The sequence below is a fragment of the Esox lucius genome, chromosome 14, assembly GCF_011004845.1.
Source record: "Esox lucius isolate fEsoLuc1 chromosome 14, fEsoLuc1.pri, whole genome shotgun sequence".
Classification (NCBI taxonomy): Eukaryota; Metazoa; Chordata; class Actinopteri; order Esociformes; family Esocidae; genus Esox; species Esox lucius.
This window is the reverse complement of record NC_047582.1, coordinates 6,181,502-6,199,262: the sequence shown is the minus strand read 5'-3', so window position 1 is coordinate 6,199,262 and position 17,761 is coordinate 6,181,502. Positions and strand designations below refer to the sequence as shown.

Genomic DNA, 17,761 nt, shown 5'->3' with positions numbered 1-17,761 from the left:
TCTAATGAAACACTGGCGTAATGATCTGTTCGCACTGCACTTACCGCCCCATCACTGCCAGAGGTTCTCACCGCCCACTATCCAGCTAGTGTTAACCCTACGTCCCCATGTCATGCATGCTAGTCCCTCTTGTTGTTTTGGCGAAGGAGGAATGATTCTGTAGTTGTGATACAACACACCCAGCGCTGTAAGTGTTCTGCACATGCCCACTGTGTGGCCACGCCAAGTATTGTAGTCTGCCTGCAGCATTTTAATGTATTCTGCTTCCGAAATGCTTTATTATTGATGATGAATTTATAGTTATTGTTATTATTTTTACTTACTACCGTTATTGGTTGTGTTGTAGTAATTTTCTCTGGATAAGTGAAGTCTGCTTTTACATTTGAATTTTGACAATTTGCACAATAGTAAAAAAAAGTTTGCCAAAAATGGTCTAATGTAAGGGGAAAACATTTGCCTGTTTGTCAATTGTACAACTATGACGGAACTGATGTTTGAATATTTATGTCTGTATTAGACATTTTCTTTGCAAATCTATTGTTCGATTGAAATGTAAATGAAATAAAAGATGGTATACATATCCATCATTATTGTATACGGTTGGCACCATCGTTAGATGGATTGACAGCTCATTTATACAAAAATATGTAATCTGATATTTAAATAAATATTGATATAGGGACAAATAAATGTTTCAAAATGAGAGAACTCTTGAAACATCATTAACATGTCCACATATGGCACATGAATAATATGTATTCCATTTATTTCATTTGAAATATAACTTTGTGAAAGGTTTCCCTTTTGCTTAATAATGGTATAACAAGTTAAGATTGGGTTTGGTCTTATGTACGTACTGTATGTGATTTGTTGATTATCTTTTTTTCCTGTTTGCTCATGCACTGACAGCTTGGCCAAGCAGAATACTTTGGTACGATTTGGATGAATCAGGCAGAGCTGTAATCAGAGGAAGTTTTCAGTAAAACATTGCATGCTACAATAAATGAAAAACAAAGAAATAATGTGACTGTGTCCTGTTTTAGCTGCCTAAACAACATTTCAGATGATCAAGGGGCAGTTGATAGCTTAGTGGTTAGAACATTTTACCGGAAACTGAAGGTTTGCTAGATTGAATCCCCAAGCTGAAAGGTTCAGAATTCATTGGTCAATTTACCTGAGAAAATAAGGAGGGCTCTGTGGCTCTATCTGTTGGTGGGCTGTTGACTATTCAGTTTATAGTGATTATTTTTATGTAGTCTCCATTTATTCTCAAACCTCTTCCCAGGAAGACCCAGATATTGCAACATGTTATTTGAGCTCTGAAATAGCTCCCCATTCACCTAAGGGCTTGACACTTAGTTAATAAGTTGAATCCTGTGTTACCTTTGGAATAGATCATATACATAGAACAGGTTTTATATAATTGTTTGCATTGGATACACAAGACAAACTACACAAACAGATTCTTACTTCCTGGTTCCTGTTTGATAATGCTAAATAAATAAAAATCACAATAAAGCTGCAAGCAGCATTGAACAAGTTCAGCATTCAGCAACTATTGTTCTTACTACACCTCTTTTTGAGAGACCCACAACTGTATGCACCTTATGTCCATAGATGCGCCATATTCCCCATTGGTAGTTGTTCAAATGGAGCCACCATGTGGTCAAATAAACCATAGTTCATTAGCTATATTCATAACCCAGGGCATGTGTGTCAAATGTAACCACACTGACCTTATATCAAGTTACATGAAGATTGGTCATTTGGTACAATTGGATTTTCACAAATTCAAAAGGGCAGAAAATCACTCAAGGCAGAGTTAATGATATCTCAATGGCAAATATGTTCCTTGAGAAGAAATTAACATTCGTATAGATTTTTTAAGACTTTAGGTCAAACAGGGTGAGTAACGTGAGCGTACAAATTTGTCCAGTTCAATAGTGCCCGTCTGGTCAGTTGTCAATAATAGCAATGTTTTTTGGCATACTGCCTGGTTTATGCATTCTTTAAAGACTACTCTATTGGAGTAAACACAAATCTCTAGAGATTCCAGAGTTTTTAGCACTAGAATATAAATGTATACGTCATACGTCCAGGAAAAAAGAAACACCCCTTAATTGGCACAGATTGAATTGATGTGCACTTCATGTCCTTTATGGTGTTGCTAAATCTGAATTTTGATTCTGACAATGTTTCCTCAAGGTTACCAGGCCACAGGAAACCTTCTGAGGTTCCAGAGGTGTAAAAACTATGAAGTAAAAGTACTCGACTGTTCACTAGTCATGGGACGTTCCTAATCAAGACCTAAATGACCTGGTTAGTTCTGAACTCCCATTACCTGTTGATTTAGGTCTTAATTAGAAACTTCCCTTAACTGGTAAACACAGTACTTTTACATAAGTTCCTTATCCTCCAACTTTTCTGATCTTCACTCCATCTTTAGAACAGGGTGACATAATGTACAAAGTATGACATAATCCTATGCAGAATGGGTTTATTTTTTTATACATAACGTGGAACGTCACCTCGCTGGCGGGGAAGGAGCCTGAGATCGTGCGTGAGGTTGAGAGGTTCCAATTAGAGGTAGTCGGGATCACCTCTATGCACGGCTTGGGATCTGGAACCACACTCCTTGAGAGAGGGTGGACTCTTCACCACTCTGGAGTTGCCCATGGTGAGAGGCGGCGGGCTGGTGTGGGTTTGCTTATAGCTCCCCAGCTCTGCCGCCATGTGTTGAAGTTTACCCGGTGAACGAGAGGGTTGTTTCCCTGCGCCTACGGGTCGGGGATAGGTCTCTCACTGTTGTTTGTGCCTACGGGCCGAACGGCAGTGCAGAGTACCCGACCTTCTTGGAGTCTCTGGGAGGGGTGCTGGAAAGTGCTCGTTCTACTGGGGGACTTCAACACCCATGTGGGCAACGACAGTGACACCTGGAGGGGTGTGATTGGGAGGAACGGCCCCCCTGATCTGAACCCGAGTGGTGTTCAGTTATTGGACTTCTGTGCTAGTCACAGTTTGTCCATAACGAACACCATGTTCAAGCATAAGTGTGTCCATCAGTGCACGTGGCACAAGGACACCCTAGGCTGCAGGTTGATGATCGACTTTTATGTCGTCTCATCTGACCTGCGGCCACATGTCTTGGACACTCGGGTGAAGAGAGGGGCGGAGCTGTCAACTGATCACCACCTGGTGGTGAGTTGGATCCGATGGCGGGGGAGGAAGTTGGACAGACTCGGCAGGCCCAAGCGTACTGTAAGGGTCTGCTGGGAACGTCTGGCCGAGTCTCCTGTCAGAGAGATCTTTAACTCCCACCTCCGGCAGAGCTTTGACTGGATCCCGAGGGAGGCTGGAGATATTGAGTCCGAGTGGACCATGTTCTCCACCGGCATTGTCGAAGCGGCCGCTCGGAGCTGTGGCCGTAAGGTCTCCGGTGCCTGTCGAGGCGGCAATCCCCGAACCCGGTGGTGGACACCGGAAGTAAGGGATGCCATCAAGCTGAAGAAGGAGTCCTATCAGGCCTGGTTGGCTTGTGGGACTCCTGAGGCAGCTGACGGGTACTGACAGGCCAAGCGGACTGCAGCCTGAGTGGTTGTGGAGGCAAAAACTCGGGCCTGGGAGGAGTTCGGTGAGGCCATGGAGAAGGACTATCGGCTGGCCTTGAAGAGATTCTGGCAAACCGTCCGGCGCCTCAGGAGAGGGAAACAGTGCCCTACCAATGCTGTTTACAGTAGAGGTGGGCAGCTGTTGACCTCAACTGGGGATGTCGTTGTGCGGTGGAAGGAGTACTTCGAGGATCTCCTCAATCCCGCTGTCCATTGAGGAAGCAGAGGATGAGGGCTCAGAGGTGGACTCGTCCATCACCCGGGCTGAAGTCACAGAGGTGGTCAAGAAACTCCTCGGTGGCAAGGCACCGGGGGTGGATGAGATCCGCCCTGAGTACCTCAAGTCTCTGGATGATGTGGGGCTGTCTTGGTTGACACGCCTGTGCAACATCGCGTGGCGGTCGGGGACAGTGCCTCTGGGATGGCAGACCGGGGTGGTGGTCCCTCCTTTTAAGAAGGGGGACCGGAGGGTGTGTTCCAACTATAGGGGGATCAAACTACTCAGCCTCCCCGGGAAAGTCTATGCCAGGGTTCTGGAGAGGAGAATAAGGTCGATAGTAGAACCTCGGATTCAGGAGGAACAGTGTGGTTTTCATCCGGGCCTTGGAACACTGGACCAGCTCTATACCCTCTACGGGGTGTTGGAGGGTTCATGGGAGTTTGCCCAACCAATCCACATGTGTTTTGTGGATTTGGAGAAGGCATTCGACTGTGTCCCTCGTGGCATCCTGTGGAGAGTGCTTCGGGAATATGGGGTCCTGGGTCCAGCTAAAGGGCTGTCAGGTCCCTGTACGACCGAAGCAGGAGCTTGGTCCGCATTGCTGGCAGTAAGTCAGACTTGTTCCCAGTGCATGTTGGACTCCGGCAGGGCTGCCCTTTGTCGCCGGTTCTGTTCGTAATTTTTATGGACAGAATTTCTAGGCGCAGCCAGGGGCCGGAGGGTGTCAGGTTTGGGGACCACACGATTTCGTCTCTGCTCTTTGCGGATGATGTTGTCATGTTGGCCCCTTCAAACCAGGACCTTCAGCATGCACTGGGACGGTTTGCAGCCGAGTGTGAAGCGGTGGGGATGAAAATCAGTACCTCCAAATCCGAGGCCATGGTCCTCAGTCGGAAAAGGGTGGCTTGCCCACTTCAGGTTGGTGGAGAGTGCCTGCCTCAAGTGGAGGAGTTTAAGTATCTAGGGGTCTTGTTCACGAGTGAGGGAAGGATGGAACGGGAGATTGACAGACGGATCGGTGCAGCTTCTGCAGTAATGCGGTCGATGTATCGGTTTGTTGTGGTGAAGAAAGAGCTGAGCCGCAAGGCGAAGCTCTCGATTTACCGGTCAATCTACGTTCCTACTCTCACCTATGGTCATGAGCTTTGGGTCATGACCGAAAGGACAATATCCCGGATACAGGCGGCAGAAATGAGCTTTCTCCGCAGGGTGGCTGGGCGATCCCTTAGAGATAGGGTGAGAAGCTCGGTCACCCGGGAGGAGCTCAGAGCAGAGCCACTGCTCCTCCACATCGAGAGGGGTCAGCTGAGGTGGCTTGGGCATCTGTTTCGGATGCCTCCAGAACGCCTTCCTGGGAAGGTGTTCCGGTCCCGTCTCACCGGGAGGAGACCCCGGGGAAGACCTATGACACGCTGGAGGGACTATGTCTCCCGGCTGGCCTGGGAACGCCTCTGTGTCCCCCCGGAAGAGCTGGAGGAAGTGTCTGGGGAGAGGGAAGTCTGGGCATCCCTGCTTAGACTGCTGCCCCCGCGACCCGGCCCCGGATAAGCGGAAGATGATGGATGGATGGATGGATAATGTATACATATTATGTGTATTTTAGGTCATATATATATATATACATACACTACTGTTCAAAAGTTGAGGGTCACTTAGAAATTTCCTTGTTTTTGAAAGAAAAGCTTTTTATTTGTACATTAAAATAACATCAAATTGATCAGAAATACACTCTAGACATTGTTAATGTTGTAAATGACCATTGTAGCTGGAAATGGCTGATTTGTCAAGTAATATCCACATAGGCGTACAGAGACAAACCATCAGTCCTGTGTCCCAATGAGACTTTTTTTTTGCTAATACAAGTTTATAATTTTAGTATCTGTAGCATCAGGAATTGTGGGTTTGATTACAAGTTAAAAATGGCCAGAAACAAAGAACTTTCTTCTGAAACTCATCAGTCTATTTGTGTAAGAAATGAAGGCTATTCCATGCAAGAAATTGCAGCGAAACTCCTAAGAAACTGAAGATCTTGTACAACGCTGTATACTACTCCCTTCACAAAACAGCACAAACTGGCTCTAGCCAGAATAGAAAGAGGAGTGGCCCCGGAGCACAACAGAGTAAAAGGACAAAATACATTAGAGCATCTAGTTTCAGAAACAGATGCATCAGATGTTCTCAACTGGCAGCTTCATTAAATAAAACCCCAGTCTCAACATTAACAATGAAGAGGCGACTCCGGTATTCTGGCCTTCTAGGCAGAGTTGCAAAGAAAAAGACATATCTCAGACTGGCCAGTAAAAAAAAAGAATGAAATAATTTAAAGATGGTGGAGGAGTACTTGACGCCATCTGTCAAGCATGGCGGGGGCAATATCATGCTCTGGGGGTGCTTTGGTTGTGGTATGGCATCAAGCACTTCTTCAGCATCTTTTCATTTGGTCAGCATGATCCGAAAAACTTCAAACTTAGATAACGTTAAAAGGGATCTTGTAGAAGGAAGGCTATCACTCCATTTTACAACTCCATGCCATACCCTGTGGACGGCGCTTGATAGGAGCAAGTTTCCCCCTACAACAGGAGAATGACCCAAAGCACAGCTCCAAACTATGCAAGAACTATTTAGGGAAGAAGCAGTCAGCTGGTATTCTGTCTATAATGAAGTGACCAGTACAGTCACTGGATCTCAAACCTATTGATCAGCTTGTGTGGGAGCAGCTTGTGCCCATCAAGTCAATGCAATGGTGGGAGGTGCTTCAGGAAGCATGGGGTGAGATTTCTTTAGATTACTTCAACAAATTTACAAGCAGAATCCAAAGGTCTGGAGTATCCTTCGATAAAAACATAGTTTGAAGGACACAATTATATTTTCAATAAAAAAAAATCATTATAACCCTGTTAGTGACTACATTTCCTATTCAAATATTTCCTATGTTTTCATAGAAAACATGGACCCCAAACCTTTAGAACGGTAGTGTATATTGTAAGTCACAATGACAGGAATGGGTACGAACCTCAATTTGTTGAGGCTGTAAATGCTAGGCTCTGTCACCGCCCGATGGTTAGATACGGAAAAGGCAGTGCTTTTCCTGACAAGCAAAGGAGGGGTCTCGTACTGCGCATACGCCGTTGCAGTGGGGTTTTTCAGGTTGTGTTTACAGCCGAATGCTGTTGCAGATGTAGCTAGTTAGCTATCTAGACCAGTGCAATGTTATGTCAATCGTCTTTGGAATAAATCTCACTTCTGGAAACAGGTAAGATCTTCGACACTTCTATCCATAGCTGTATTCAATACACACGTTGAGTGTCTACCCTGAACAGGCCAATGTTAGCCTCTATAGATCTGAAGCTATACAGTAATTGATCTGTGTTAGCTACAGTAACGTCGTTCGCTAACTTGCTAGGTTATTAGCGAGCAAGCTAACAAGCACAGTGAAACGGGCAGCAGAAGCAACGTCAACCTTCATGGCTCGTCTTGCTCCAAAAGGCCGAGCAGTTTTGTGGAATATTTTATGTATAAACAGTAGTTATTCAGCAAAGTAAGCTAGTTACTCATTTGATAATATGATAACGTTAATGTTTTACTAGAACGTTCATCAAACTAGCTAATGTAATGACAGTAAACAAAATGCTGCAGAAACTCACGCGCCATGAAGTTGGCTGGAGAAAGCAGCTACTAGTACTTCTATAGCTAGCTAACGTTAGCCAGGCTAGCGAGTGTGTTCATCTGCTCAGAACTCCCAGTGTGGTGGTGGTGGTGATGATGATGATGATGGTTGGTTTTGTCGGCAACGGCGTACATCAATATGCTTCATGTACCGGGTCAGTTAACGTTACTGTTTCTTGCACTCAGCGGTGTGGTCGTTGATTTGTTTGCAGAAATACACTCAATGGTGTGGTCATTAATTTGTTTGCAGTCAGAGATACAAATACCGTTGTATTAGCAAGTGCATCGGATTGATAGCGTGGTTGTTGCTGGGCATAATATTATTACATAATTTAATGTGCACAGTAAGTAGTCCGCACTGGCAGATGACTTACTATCCAATTTACTCCAATTTTATATTGTTGTACTCGACTACCGACCACGGGCTTTGCCTGATCGAGATTAACGTACTATACAGTAGTTTGCTTGGCACTGCTCGCTCTGATGATAGCCTCGTTACGTGTAGTTGACAGTCAGGGACATCTTGGACATTTAGCCTGCTAGTTGACAGTGACAGCCAGGGTACGTTAGCTAATTAATGTTTAGATAACGCCTTGGAATTTAGCCGGATTGGTATATTAGGCCTACCAACTAGTACTTTTCAAAATAATATTTAGCATGAGCCTCATTTCAGCTGGTCCCAGTTATTTGAAAGGAGCACAGTCCCTTAGTGATTAGAAGACGTAGTCATGGTAACGCAGGCCAGGTGAGGTGTGTTTATTTACTCGATGCTGTTGACAAAACTGTTTGATATTACACACACCGTCCAACTCATACATAACTATTTGAATAAATACATGTGGATTTACTCAGACTGTAGAGGTTTTCTGAACAACAGTTATCTATTGGTCTATTATGTTTCCTCGACTGATTGTTGACTTTGTGCAGGGGAGTTTTGACTTCGCCAAAATGTCTGTAATTTTCCATTGTAGAACTCTCTCCCTACGCAACTTGAATGGTGTATAATAACTTTATGTAATTGTATTTTGACGCTACAGTCTAGGCAGTTTTGCAGGCAGTGACATCTGTAAGGTTGCTGTGTCAAAATGTCATTACTCGCTATTTCGGGTTTTAGGCTGGGTACCTGTACATGCAATTTGATATAAAAAGGCCCTCTGATTTATTTAATAAATGTAATTGATGCACCTCTAACAGCAATGGCATAGATATGAGTTAGATTATTACAGGACATTGCCTGGCGCCTGCCCCCTCACAGGTGGTCTTCGTAGATAACCTTGTGAACCTGCAAACCAGTCAGGTGTTCTGCAGTGCATCTTCTATGTAGATGCAAGACACCTGTTGCGTTATCTATGCAGAGTAGATGCACGGCTAGTGTGTCCTGTTACTGTATCTCGAGTGTAGCACCCCACCTGGCCTTTCACGGGTGCAGTAACGGGGTGTCATTGTGACACTGTGGGGCAGGCCTGTATAGGCTGTATGTCATGGTCATTAGCCCTTAACTTCCACATACTGATTTAGTTTTGTTGTGATTGGGAACTGTGTAAGCTCTCCGAGCCACTGTCAGCTTGTGGCTGTGGCTGAGTTCTGCTCTGAATGAGATGGTTATCACCATCCGCACCAAGTGACTCAGTGACTGTTGCTTTCTCTTCTTCGTTCCTTCCTTCGGCCTTCTCTGTTTCGTGCATTGGGACTTGCCGGTTGCACTCCGTCTCCTTCACTCCTTTCTTTTCTCTCTCTCTCTCTCTCTCTATCTATCTATCTATCTATCTATCTATCTATCTATCTATCTCTCTCTCTCTCTCTCTCTCTCTCTCTCTCTCTCTCTCCATCATCAGTCTTTCCAATCACTGCTGTGCACGTGGTTAAAGTTAGCGGATGTGTTGCAAGCCTGAGTGCTCACAGTCACTGTCTTCCTCTCCCTTGAGTGATGAAAAACACTGAGAGGAGAGGAGAGCTCAGCTGGCCAAACCGCAGAGGGAGGGAGAGACAGAGAGACGGAAAGAACCAAGGACACAGCTGACTACTGCTTAGAGGTTTCTGATTAGCAAGTTGAACCCTAGGAACCTAGGAATAGTGAGGATGTCCAAGCCCAACTCCCCACACACACACACACACACTGACTGATGACCACTGAGATGACCGTAGACGATCGTCTAGAACAAGCATAGCACACTTTTGTCATATACAAATGGTCATGCTGGTCCCTCCAAATGGATAAGTTGTCAAGGTGACACCATGCTGACATGACAACCACCAACTAGAGCTAGTCAGAAACTGGTTCTGGTTGCATTACCTCAGCAACCAGCATCACCATGCTTTCTTCCTGGATGAGGGAGAGACAGGCAGATAGAGAGACAGACACACAGAATGAGCCAGACAGACACAGAGAGACTGACAGACAGACAGGGAGAGACAGACAGACAGTAGCCTTTCTTATTTGTCCAGCCTGGTGCCCGTTCTTCATTTGGTTGGAATGTCCTGGGGCAGATAGAGAGTGCAAATGATGAAGAAAGAACAAGAGACGGGGTGGGAGGGGGCTTGACAAGGCAGCTATTATAAGGCAGTGGAAGCTGAGCTGGGTGTGATATGGCAGCATGGAACAGCGTCTTCTTCTCTGGCCATTTCAGTGCAACCTTTTGTGGTTGTCACTTTTCTTTTTCCAGCCAGCAGGTTGCGTATGTTCTCGTCCGCAGGCCACATCAGGCACGTGACTTTGTTGTTTCGTGTGTGTGTGTGTGTCTACAACCTAATGACTCACCTCTGTCACTGAGCTACTTTGTGTTCACAGGGAAGGCAGTGTTTTCATTGCTTCTAATGTAACAGGGTGGTCGGTTTGTGGCGGTTAGGCCACTGTACCTGTTTGTCCTGGCATGCCAGATCAAATGTTGCTCAATTTCCAAAGGATCCTCAACGGCTCAAAAGACAAATAGAAACCGCTGCAATCAGCTCTCACCAGTCACCCGCCAAATCCGCCCCCCTCCTCCACCATCCTGGCATTTAGGCCCGGGCCTCTTAGTTTTACTGACAGCAGTTTAACAGCGGGCAAACACACATCCCAGTCCTTCAAATCCCCCACTTACCCGGAAGTCAGATAGTAATCAGAGCTGCTCTCCTGCACAGAGAAGGCAGCACAGTGGAGCGCATCGACGGGTTGAAAAGCTCCCTGAACAGTGTCGGGTTGTCCTTCGCAGGCACAAAAAGCCTCCTGTCACTCTACTCAGCTGTTTCCGCTACCCAACTGAAAACCATGACACAGCTGAGGGAAGGCATCCTTGTGGCTATTCTCCGTTTCACATAGGCCGGAAAGATGCTAACGCAGACGGCTGAGACCAAACAGGCGTCCGACTCTTTAGCCGACATGCCATGTTTTATGCTGCTGATTGGGCTGTAGCGTGCCCCCTGGGTTGTGCTTAATGAGTATGTTATCAACGTAGCTGTGAGGGCACCTAGCTGTTGCCTTTGTACCAGCTGCCTCAGTGTTTGTTCCTCTTATTTCTTCATTGTTGGGAGGGATCTTAAAATAGCTGGCTGAATGGTTCTTGACCCTCTGCCAGAACCTTCTGTTGCGTGTTTCTTGGTGTTGCACACAGACTGGCACCTCCATTGTCTTTCTCCACACCGTTTTCCTCAGTTCACCTCTTCCTGGAAATGTAGTCGGCGCCTGCTGTTCTGTTTCTCCTCCCATCTCCACTCTTCCTGCAACGCAAGTCAGCTGCCATGTTACCCTGGCAGGGTGTGTGAGAAAGCTTTTCCAACCTTGCAGGGCCTTTCGTTAGGCCTTCACCGGCTGTCTAGACTCTGACAAATCAAAATGGATGTTTGTTTCATTTTTGAGCTGAGAAGACAAATATCGTCCTTCCTTTTAATGCTTCTTAACATATTTGCCATTTGAAAGCGCTCCTGATGATCTAAGATTTCAGTTTCATAATTTCAGTGAAGATTTCTGTTTGCCAGCAATGGAGATTCAAACCTCTCCTAGGGACCCCTGATTCAGGTGGACAACTTTAGGTCTGCAGTTAAATTGTGAAATGTCTTTCTGTCCCCAGGAGAGGTTTGAGACCCACTAGATGTAGCCTAGTAACACAGCCCTGGTGTGGATGGTGTGTCAGTAGGATCTTGTGGGATCATGTGAACGGCCCCAGGGCAGAGTTGGAGAGCGAAGCATGCGTCCTCTTCCTCTGTAGATGACTTATGCTATGTCCTACTTCACTCCAGTGAAATCATTGAAAGATTCATTAGTTTAGTTTGAGTCTAAATAGTAATTGCATGTAACAACATCAACTTAATACAGGACAGTCAGATTAGTCAGCTGGTTAGTGGTAGAAACACGCAAGTGCTGTTGTTTCCATCACCACAGTAACCAACTTTCAGGAACAGTTGAACATTTCCAATCTGTGTTATTTTGGCTTAGGATTGAGCAGAAATCTACCACTTTACTTGTTACTATAAATACTTTCTTTTAATCATTACACAACATTCTTGTTTTGTGTTGTAAAGGGATGGGGGCTGGCTGCCAATATGGGTGGCTGGTAGATTTTGAATCTTCCTGGCACATTTTCTGGTGATCCAAAAAGTTTACTTGAAGAATTAAGTGCATTTAAGGCTGCAAACTATGTCAAAGCACTTAACCATCTTTATAAACACAGCTAGTTTAAACATATTACTCCTTAGCAAGTTACTACCTATCCAACGACCAAAATATTGTTTAAGGGCAGTTTTTATACCTTACCTAGGTTATTTATTTTGGAGAGTCTTTTGTTATTCACATAAATAGAAAGATAACTTTTGTAGGATTTAATGTATATTTGTTAAAATAAGAAGCCTCATCAGAAGCACCATTGTTTTCTCTTATGCCATTTCAGGTTATCTGTATGAGCCAAAAATGTTTGTTGCATCCCTAATTTCTATGCCAAATATGAATGGCATTTTATTATCCTCCCCTCTCTGAGCCTTACCCCTCTGACCTCTCACCTTTAAACTATCCATCCCCCTTCATCAACCAAACCCTCTCTCTGAGCCTTACCCCTCTGACCTCTCACCTTTAAACTATCCATCCCCCTTTATCAACCAAACCCTCTCTCTGTTGCCTTCCTCTGGTGGTTTTTAGTTCCTACACAAGCTCAGCCTTTGGTTATTTCCTTTACAAATCCCTTACTCTTTATTCCCCCTAGACTACCACTTTTTTCATATTTTTTTTTCCCAAGACGCTTTCTCGCAATATCGGTCTCATTTCATCATGACTTTTGTTTTGTTTTTTCCTTTTCTAGGTGATTTTACTCATTTCCCCCCTCCATTCATGAGCCTGGCTTGGTTTAGCTGTCATGGATGACAAGGCCTCGGTGGGGAACATTAGCGTGTCGTCCGACTCGGTGTCCACCCTGAACAGTGAGGACTTTGTGCTGGTGTCGCGGCTGGGGGATGACACCCCAGGCTCCTCCGCTAATAATGGTAGCGATGAGGAAAAGACAGGACTGAAGGTAAGAAGAACCCAAGGGAGTGCCCTGGCTGAGTGGACCAAAATCCGACCTCCACTCCCAGTTCACTCTCTCCCTGTGCATCGGTCTGAGGCCTCTAACCCTGGGACGGTTGCTCCGCTGATCTGAAGTGCTTGAGTCCCTGTAATAATTGAGTGATTTTAGTGCCTAGTTTAGCTGTTTACTGATCTGCTAAATTGGAATAAAGGAGGGATTAAAGCTATTCAGATTGGGTGGGACTCATTGTCGATAGTGGACTCCCCTGAGTACCCAGATGGTTAATGACTGTAAGGTAACCTGCGTCCATGCAGCAGCGTATTGGTAGCTGACGACTCCTCAGGCCTCCTTTACAGCCGGTGTTAAATGGCCCCTGGTGTTTTAAAGTTCAATGAATCCGGTGTCATCTCCCCGTTTGACTAAAAGCTCTTATCTCTCTTCCAGTGCCCTGACTCACCCTTCGCGCGCTATAACTAATCGGCTGACTGAAATCGCCTGACTTTTAACATCCCCTCGCCGACCCCTGTCGGGCCACCTGCTCTGTTAAGACACAAACACATTTGTCTCTTGCGAATGCTGTTCGTGCGAGTCTGTGTAACGTTACCAGCTAAGGGACAACGAGCCTATTCACTAGCCCACACACGCAGCGTTGGTACGCTGCTGCCGATTTGCTGGGAGGGACATGTCACCGACCAATCTCAGAGGGTTCCTTCCAGAGATCAATTCAGGATTCATCCCACGCCATTGGGGGATGCCATTTTAAAGTAGTCAACTGTGTGGGGACATCCAACTCCGTTGGCCGATCCCTGTTAATGTCGGTGTCATTTTGGAAAGTCTTAAAGAAAATGGACTGCTTCGAAATGAAGAGACTGACTCTGCCTGATGTTGTAAAGACCCTGGTACACAGATGTGACCTCTTTCCATCTCTATGGTCTATATCAGTTGTCCAGTGTGTCTCGTGTGGGTTCAGGTTACACTGGCAGACATTAAGCACTCAGTCAGTCCACTCCTCCAGCTTGGCTATTCACCTTTCACTTGTCTGTCTGAGGTTTGGCTGGATGTCCATTAAGGATTTGCTACCTATCTCTATTGATCCATCGTTGGGCACATTGCTGTAAATTTCTGTTTGTTTTCTGTGCCCTTTAATGTTTCAAATATAATGTTAATATTAGTTTAAATGAAGTGTTTCTTTATTTTGTGCCTCTCTGGATTCCCATGGTATTATTTAACTGGAGGGCCAGGTCCAACAACTGATATTACCCAACATACAATGCAATCAGAAGGGATGACCGGGTCTGTTGCCCACCTATTGGCTCTTTCAGATTAGATTCTGGATACACGAGAGCATGCGGTGAGTTGAAAATCACAACAGTCTCTGTCACTGCCATGATGAACTTCGTCCTATCAACATCAATCTTGCAACATCACTTGTTTCGTTGCTGCCGGATGAAATCTAACACAAGAAAAATGCTTTGTGAGAGCTTTGTGTGCCCTGTTTTGTTTTTTGGAGGACATTTTCAATAACTTGAATTGACTTAATGTGTCACTGCATGAGAGGGATTAAATAATTATTGACAAGATAAAAAAAAAAAGGGAAAAGGTTTTGTTCTCTGATTTTATCCCCAAACAAAATGCAAATTTTGCTACTCTGCCCTATTACCATATTCATTATCATTAATACAAATTACTCCTGTGATGCCTGCATTTTTTGATAAATAAAAAAATAAAATTAAACAAGACTTGCAGACCCCCTCCCCCCATCCGTTTCATATCCAATTTTATCTACAAACTTCCCAACAAATGACAGTGGATTTGGGAAAGTCCAAGATCATGGAAAGCTTTCTTTGTAGGCATCTGCTTCCAACCAGGAAGTGACACAGGCCAAAGCGTTTGAGGGCTTACTCACTCAACTGGCAACAAGGTGCTCAAGCTGCCTGACGGAGTTGTCAGAAAGCAAAGAGACCAGGTCCCATGCTGAATGATTTTGCATCGCCTATTAGGGCTTTCCAGTTACTGGCCAGCTAGGGAAACAGTTGAGGCACCAGCCTAAACTCTAATAGATTTGAATCTGAACCACTGCTCTGTCAGTGTGCTAGGTTATTTTTACTGTACTGCCTGCATATATGACTAGAAGACCCCTGCAGGGAACGTTTTAAGCTAAACTGGTATTTCCGATTTGTTTCAAGAGTTAATATAAGTCATATTTCTAAAGAGTTGTTGCCTATTGAAGCTTTCTTACCACTACATCTCAATTTGCATTGAATTGTAGTCTCCTCATGCTTGTTTTAGGCACTTGCTGTACCCCCCCCCCCATCCTAATAATGCTAATTTTCCATATGGAATAGCTACTATTCTGGTGTTGAACATTAGAGGCAGGTCTCTACCCAGTGGCCTTTTCATCTCTTGCCTCAATTTTTCTGTCTAAGCAAAAAACATTCCAGGAAACTGTATCTTTAAGAATGTGATGCTGGTCAACGGAGTTATGCCATGCATAAAAGGTTTTCTATGTTGTAAAAAAAACACACAGGAATATGTGGATGTATGAATTGGATTGGGATCATCTGTGTTATAGCTATACATCTGTTCCATTATTATGTTGATGCACTAAATTCCTCTTAAAGCATTTATTCACTCTTAAAGCACTTAAAATTAACTTTTTGCAGTATTTAATTTGTGAAAATTAAATTAACATGTCATACTTTTATAATTGTCTTCATTTAATTGTCTTTTTTGGTTTTAGGAAGAGTAATCCCTTGTAGAGTGCCTGGCCCTCTAAAGAGGCAAGAATGTAGTTGCGTAGCCCTGCCATACTTCCGCCTGACAAGGTAGTGCTCTGAAGCTACCAGCAGGGGGTGCTAGTGGACGGCTGACATTCCTTACCTCAACAAGTCAGGGCTTGGCTCCTGAAGTTGTGGTGGTTAGCGAGACACAAACTCTAAGTGCCTTTAATTGGCAAGAGACCGGTAGACTAACTAAAGAAATATTAGTATTTCAACTTAAACCGTAAACATCCTCACTATGTCCATTAAGTAATACAATCAGAATGTATAAGACTAAACTAATCTGCCTTCCTTTACACTTTCTTCCACCAAAGCCTGTATAAGGTAGTTGAAGAGGGATCTAGCACAGGGTCTAAATGTTTTGTTTGTTACGCAGGTGATTTCTGAGGAAGGTGTCAGCTTTAAGGTCAGTTTTTCTCTGTCTCTCTCTCCTCTACCTATTTGTGCTGTATTTCTGTGGTGACCTTGTTTGTGCTCTCTGATGCTCTAAGTGTTTTTGATTGGCTGTTGAATTTGACTCCACCCCCCCACCTTCCCTTAGTTTATTTTGCTAGGTCTGTGGTTCCGGTGCAGGTTCCTGCTCCAGCTGTCGATTTGAAGCTTTTTGGCCCTCAGTCAGTATTAATATGCCCCTGTTCTTGTAGTCATAACCCGCCACTTGGATATCAGGTTAGGTTGCTGCTGAAGGCCTGGGGCTTTGCTGTGTTCCTTTGCAATTTGTGGCCCCTCTGTTTGGTCAGCCTCTGCTTAGCTTCCGTCAGCTCACCAAACTTGGCACCTGTAGCGAGGACAGACGAGGAGTAATCCCTACCGGTGGTGATCTATTTGATCTACAGTACTAAATTCACCTACTAATCACTTACTTCGAGGGCTACCTCTTTAGTTTTCGTCTTCCCTCTCGGCTGCCTTAAAAGTCGACAACTTGGAGATAATCTCAAGATCAGGACAAATTGTGAACCTAGTCATTTCATTACGGAGATGACATTTACTGAAGTTTGTCAACTTTTTCTTGCTCTTTTTCTTCAGTAGCCTGAACAATGCACCTATTTTGACCGTATATCCATCTGTGTGTGTTTGTGTGTGTTTGTGTGTGTGTGTGTGTGTGTGTGACAACAGATTGTGGGAAACGGAAGCGAGCAGCAGTTGCAGAAGGAGCTGGAAGATGTTCTGATGGACCCGTCTGTAGCAGAGCTGGCCCACGGAGGTGGTGCCCCCAGCAGTGGTAGAGGTGACCCGGCAGGCGGTGGGGACCATGATTTATCCCCCAACACGGCGGCAGCGCCCGAAACCCAAATTTCCCCCGACCCTTTCAGCGACGAGCTCAGCACCCCGCACAAAGTCGATATGGTGCTTCCTGTCCAATCCGCACAAGGCGCCCAGGAGAGTGAGCTGAACGAGCGATCGTACCGCGGTGAGTCAGTAAAAGACTGCCAAATCAGATGTTCGACTGGTTGTTTTCAGACCAATAGTTAGGTCACCATTATGTGATTGGCTCTTTTGATTGGCTGCGCAGAAATATTGCTTCAGTGTCCTAGTTCCTTTTATGACTGGTAGAACCATTTCCTGGTAGAAGAGTTTCATGTTGTCGTCCTATGCACTTAGATTTACTGTAATACCAGCATACCCAAAAATGTGGCAAAAGAATAGCCTATGTCTTCTCAGTTTTCCATAGACACTGTTAGCTAATTATACAAACAAACTCATTGCGTAGACGGTCTGTCCTCCCCAAAGCTTGCTACTGACTTTAATTTTTTTGCAAGCTTGATTGTTTCTAAGTGAAAATGAGAGACATTGTGCACATTGAGCGTGTGGTTAGGGTTGGGCTTTTGTGGTCTGAGTGAGCAGAAGATGGAGAGGAGATGAGCGCCGCAACAGAACTCACCCAAAGCTCTTTTTACAAACACTATAAAAGTTCTAGTACTACAATGCAGCTTCTCTTTATTAACTCATTGTGAATTCCGCTACAAAGCTAAATAGCAATCTAAATCAAATGTATTCATCACTGGCTCTGAGAGA

At 44.8% G+C, this 17,761-nt stretch overlaps 1 protein-coding gene across 2 annotated transcripts in view; it reads left to right on the top strand.

The window, feature by feature from the left end:
• Positions 1–6,915: 6,915 nt before the first annotated feature.
• The window catches only part of LOC105014768 (rab GTPase-activating protein 1), an 88,278-nt gene continuing 77,432 nt past the window's right edge, over positions 6,916–17,761 (top strand). The window contains exons 1-4 of one of the 2 annotated variants that reach the window (XM_010877334.4): positions 6,916–7,081; positions 12,762–12,971; positions 16,122–16,151; positions 16,862–17,156. In XM_010877334.4, coding sequence (XP_010875636.1) covers positions 12,816–12,971; positions 16,122–16,151; positions 16,862–17,156 — 481 coding nt within the window. In that variant the 5' untranslated portion in view covers positions 6,916–7,081; positions 12,762–12,815. The remainder of the gene's footprint in view (positions 7,082–12,761; positions 12,972–16,121; positions 16,152–16,861; positions 17,157–17,761) is intronic. The other variant, XM_010877335.4, reaches the window with a different exon arrangement.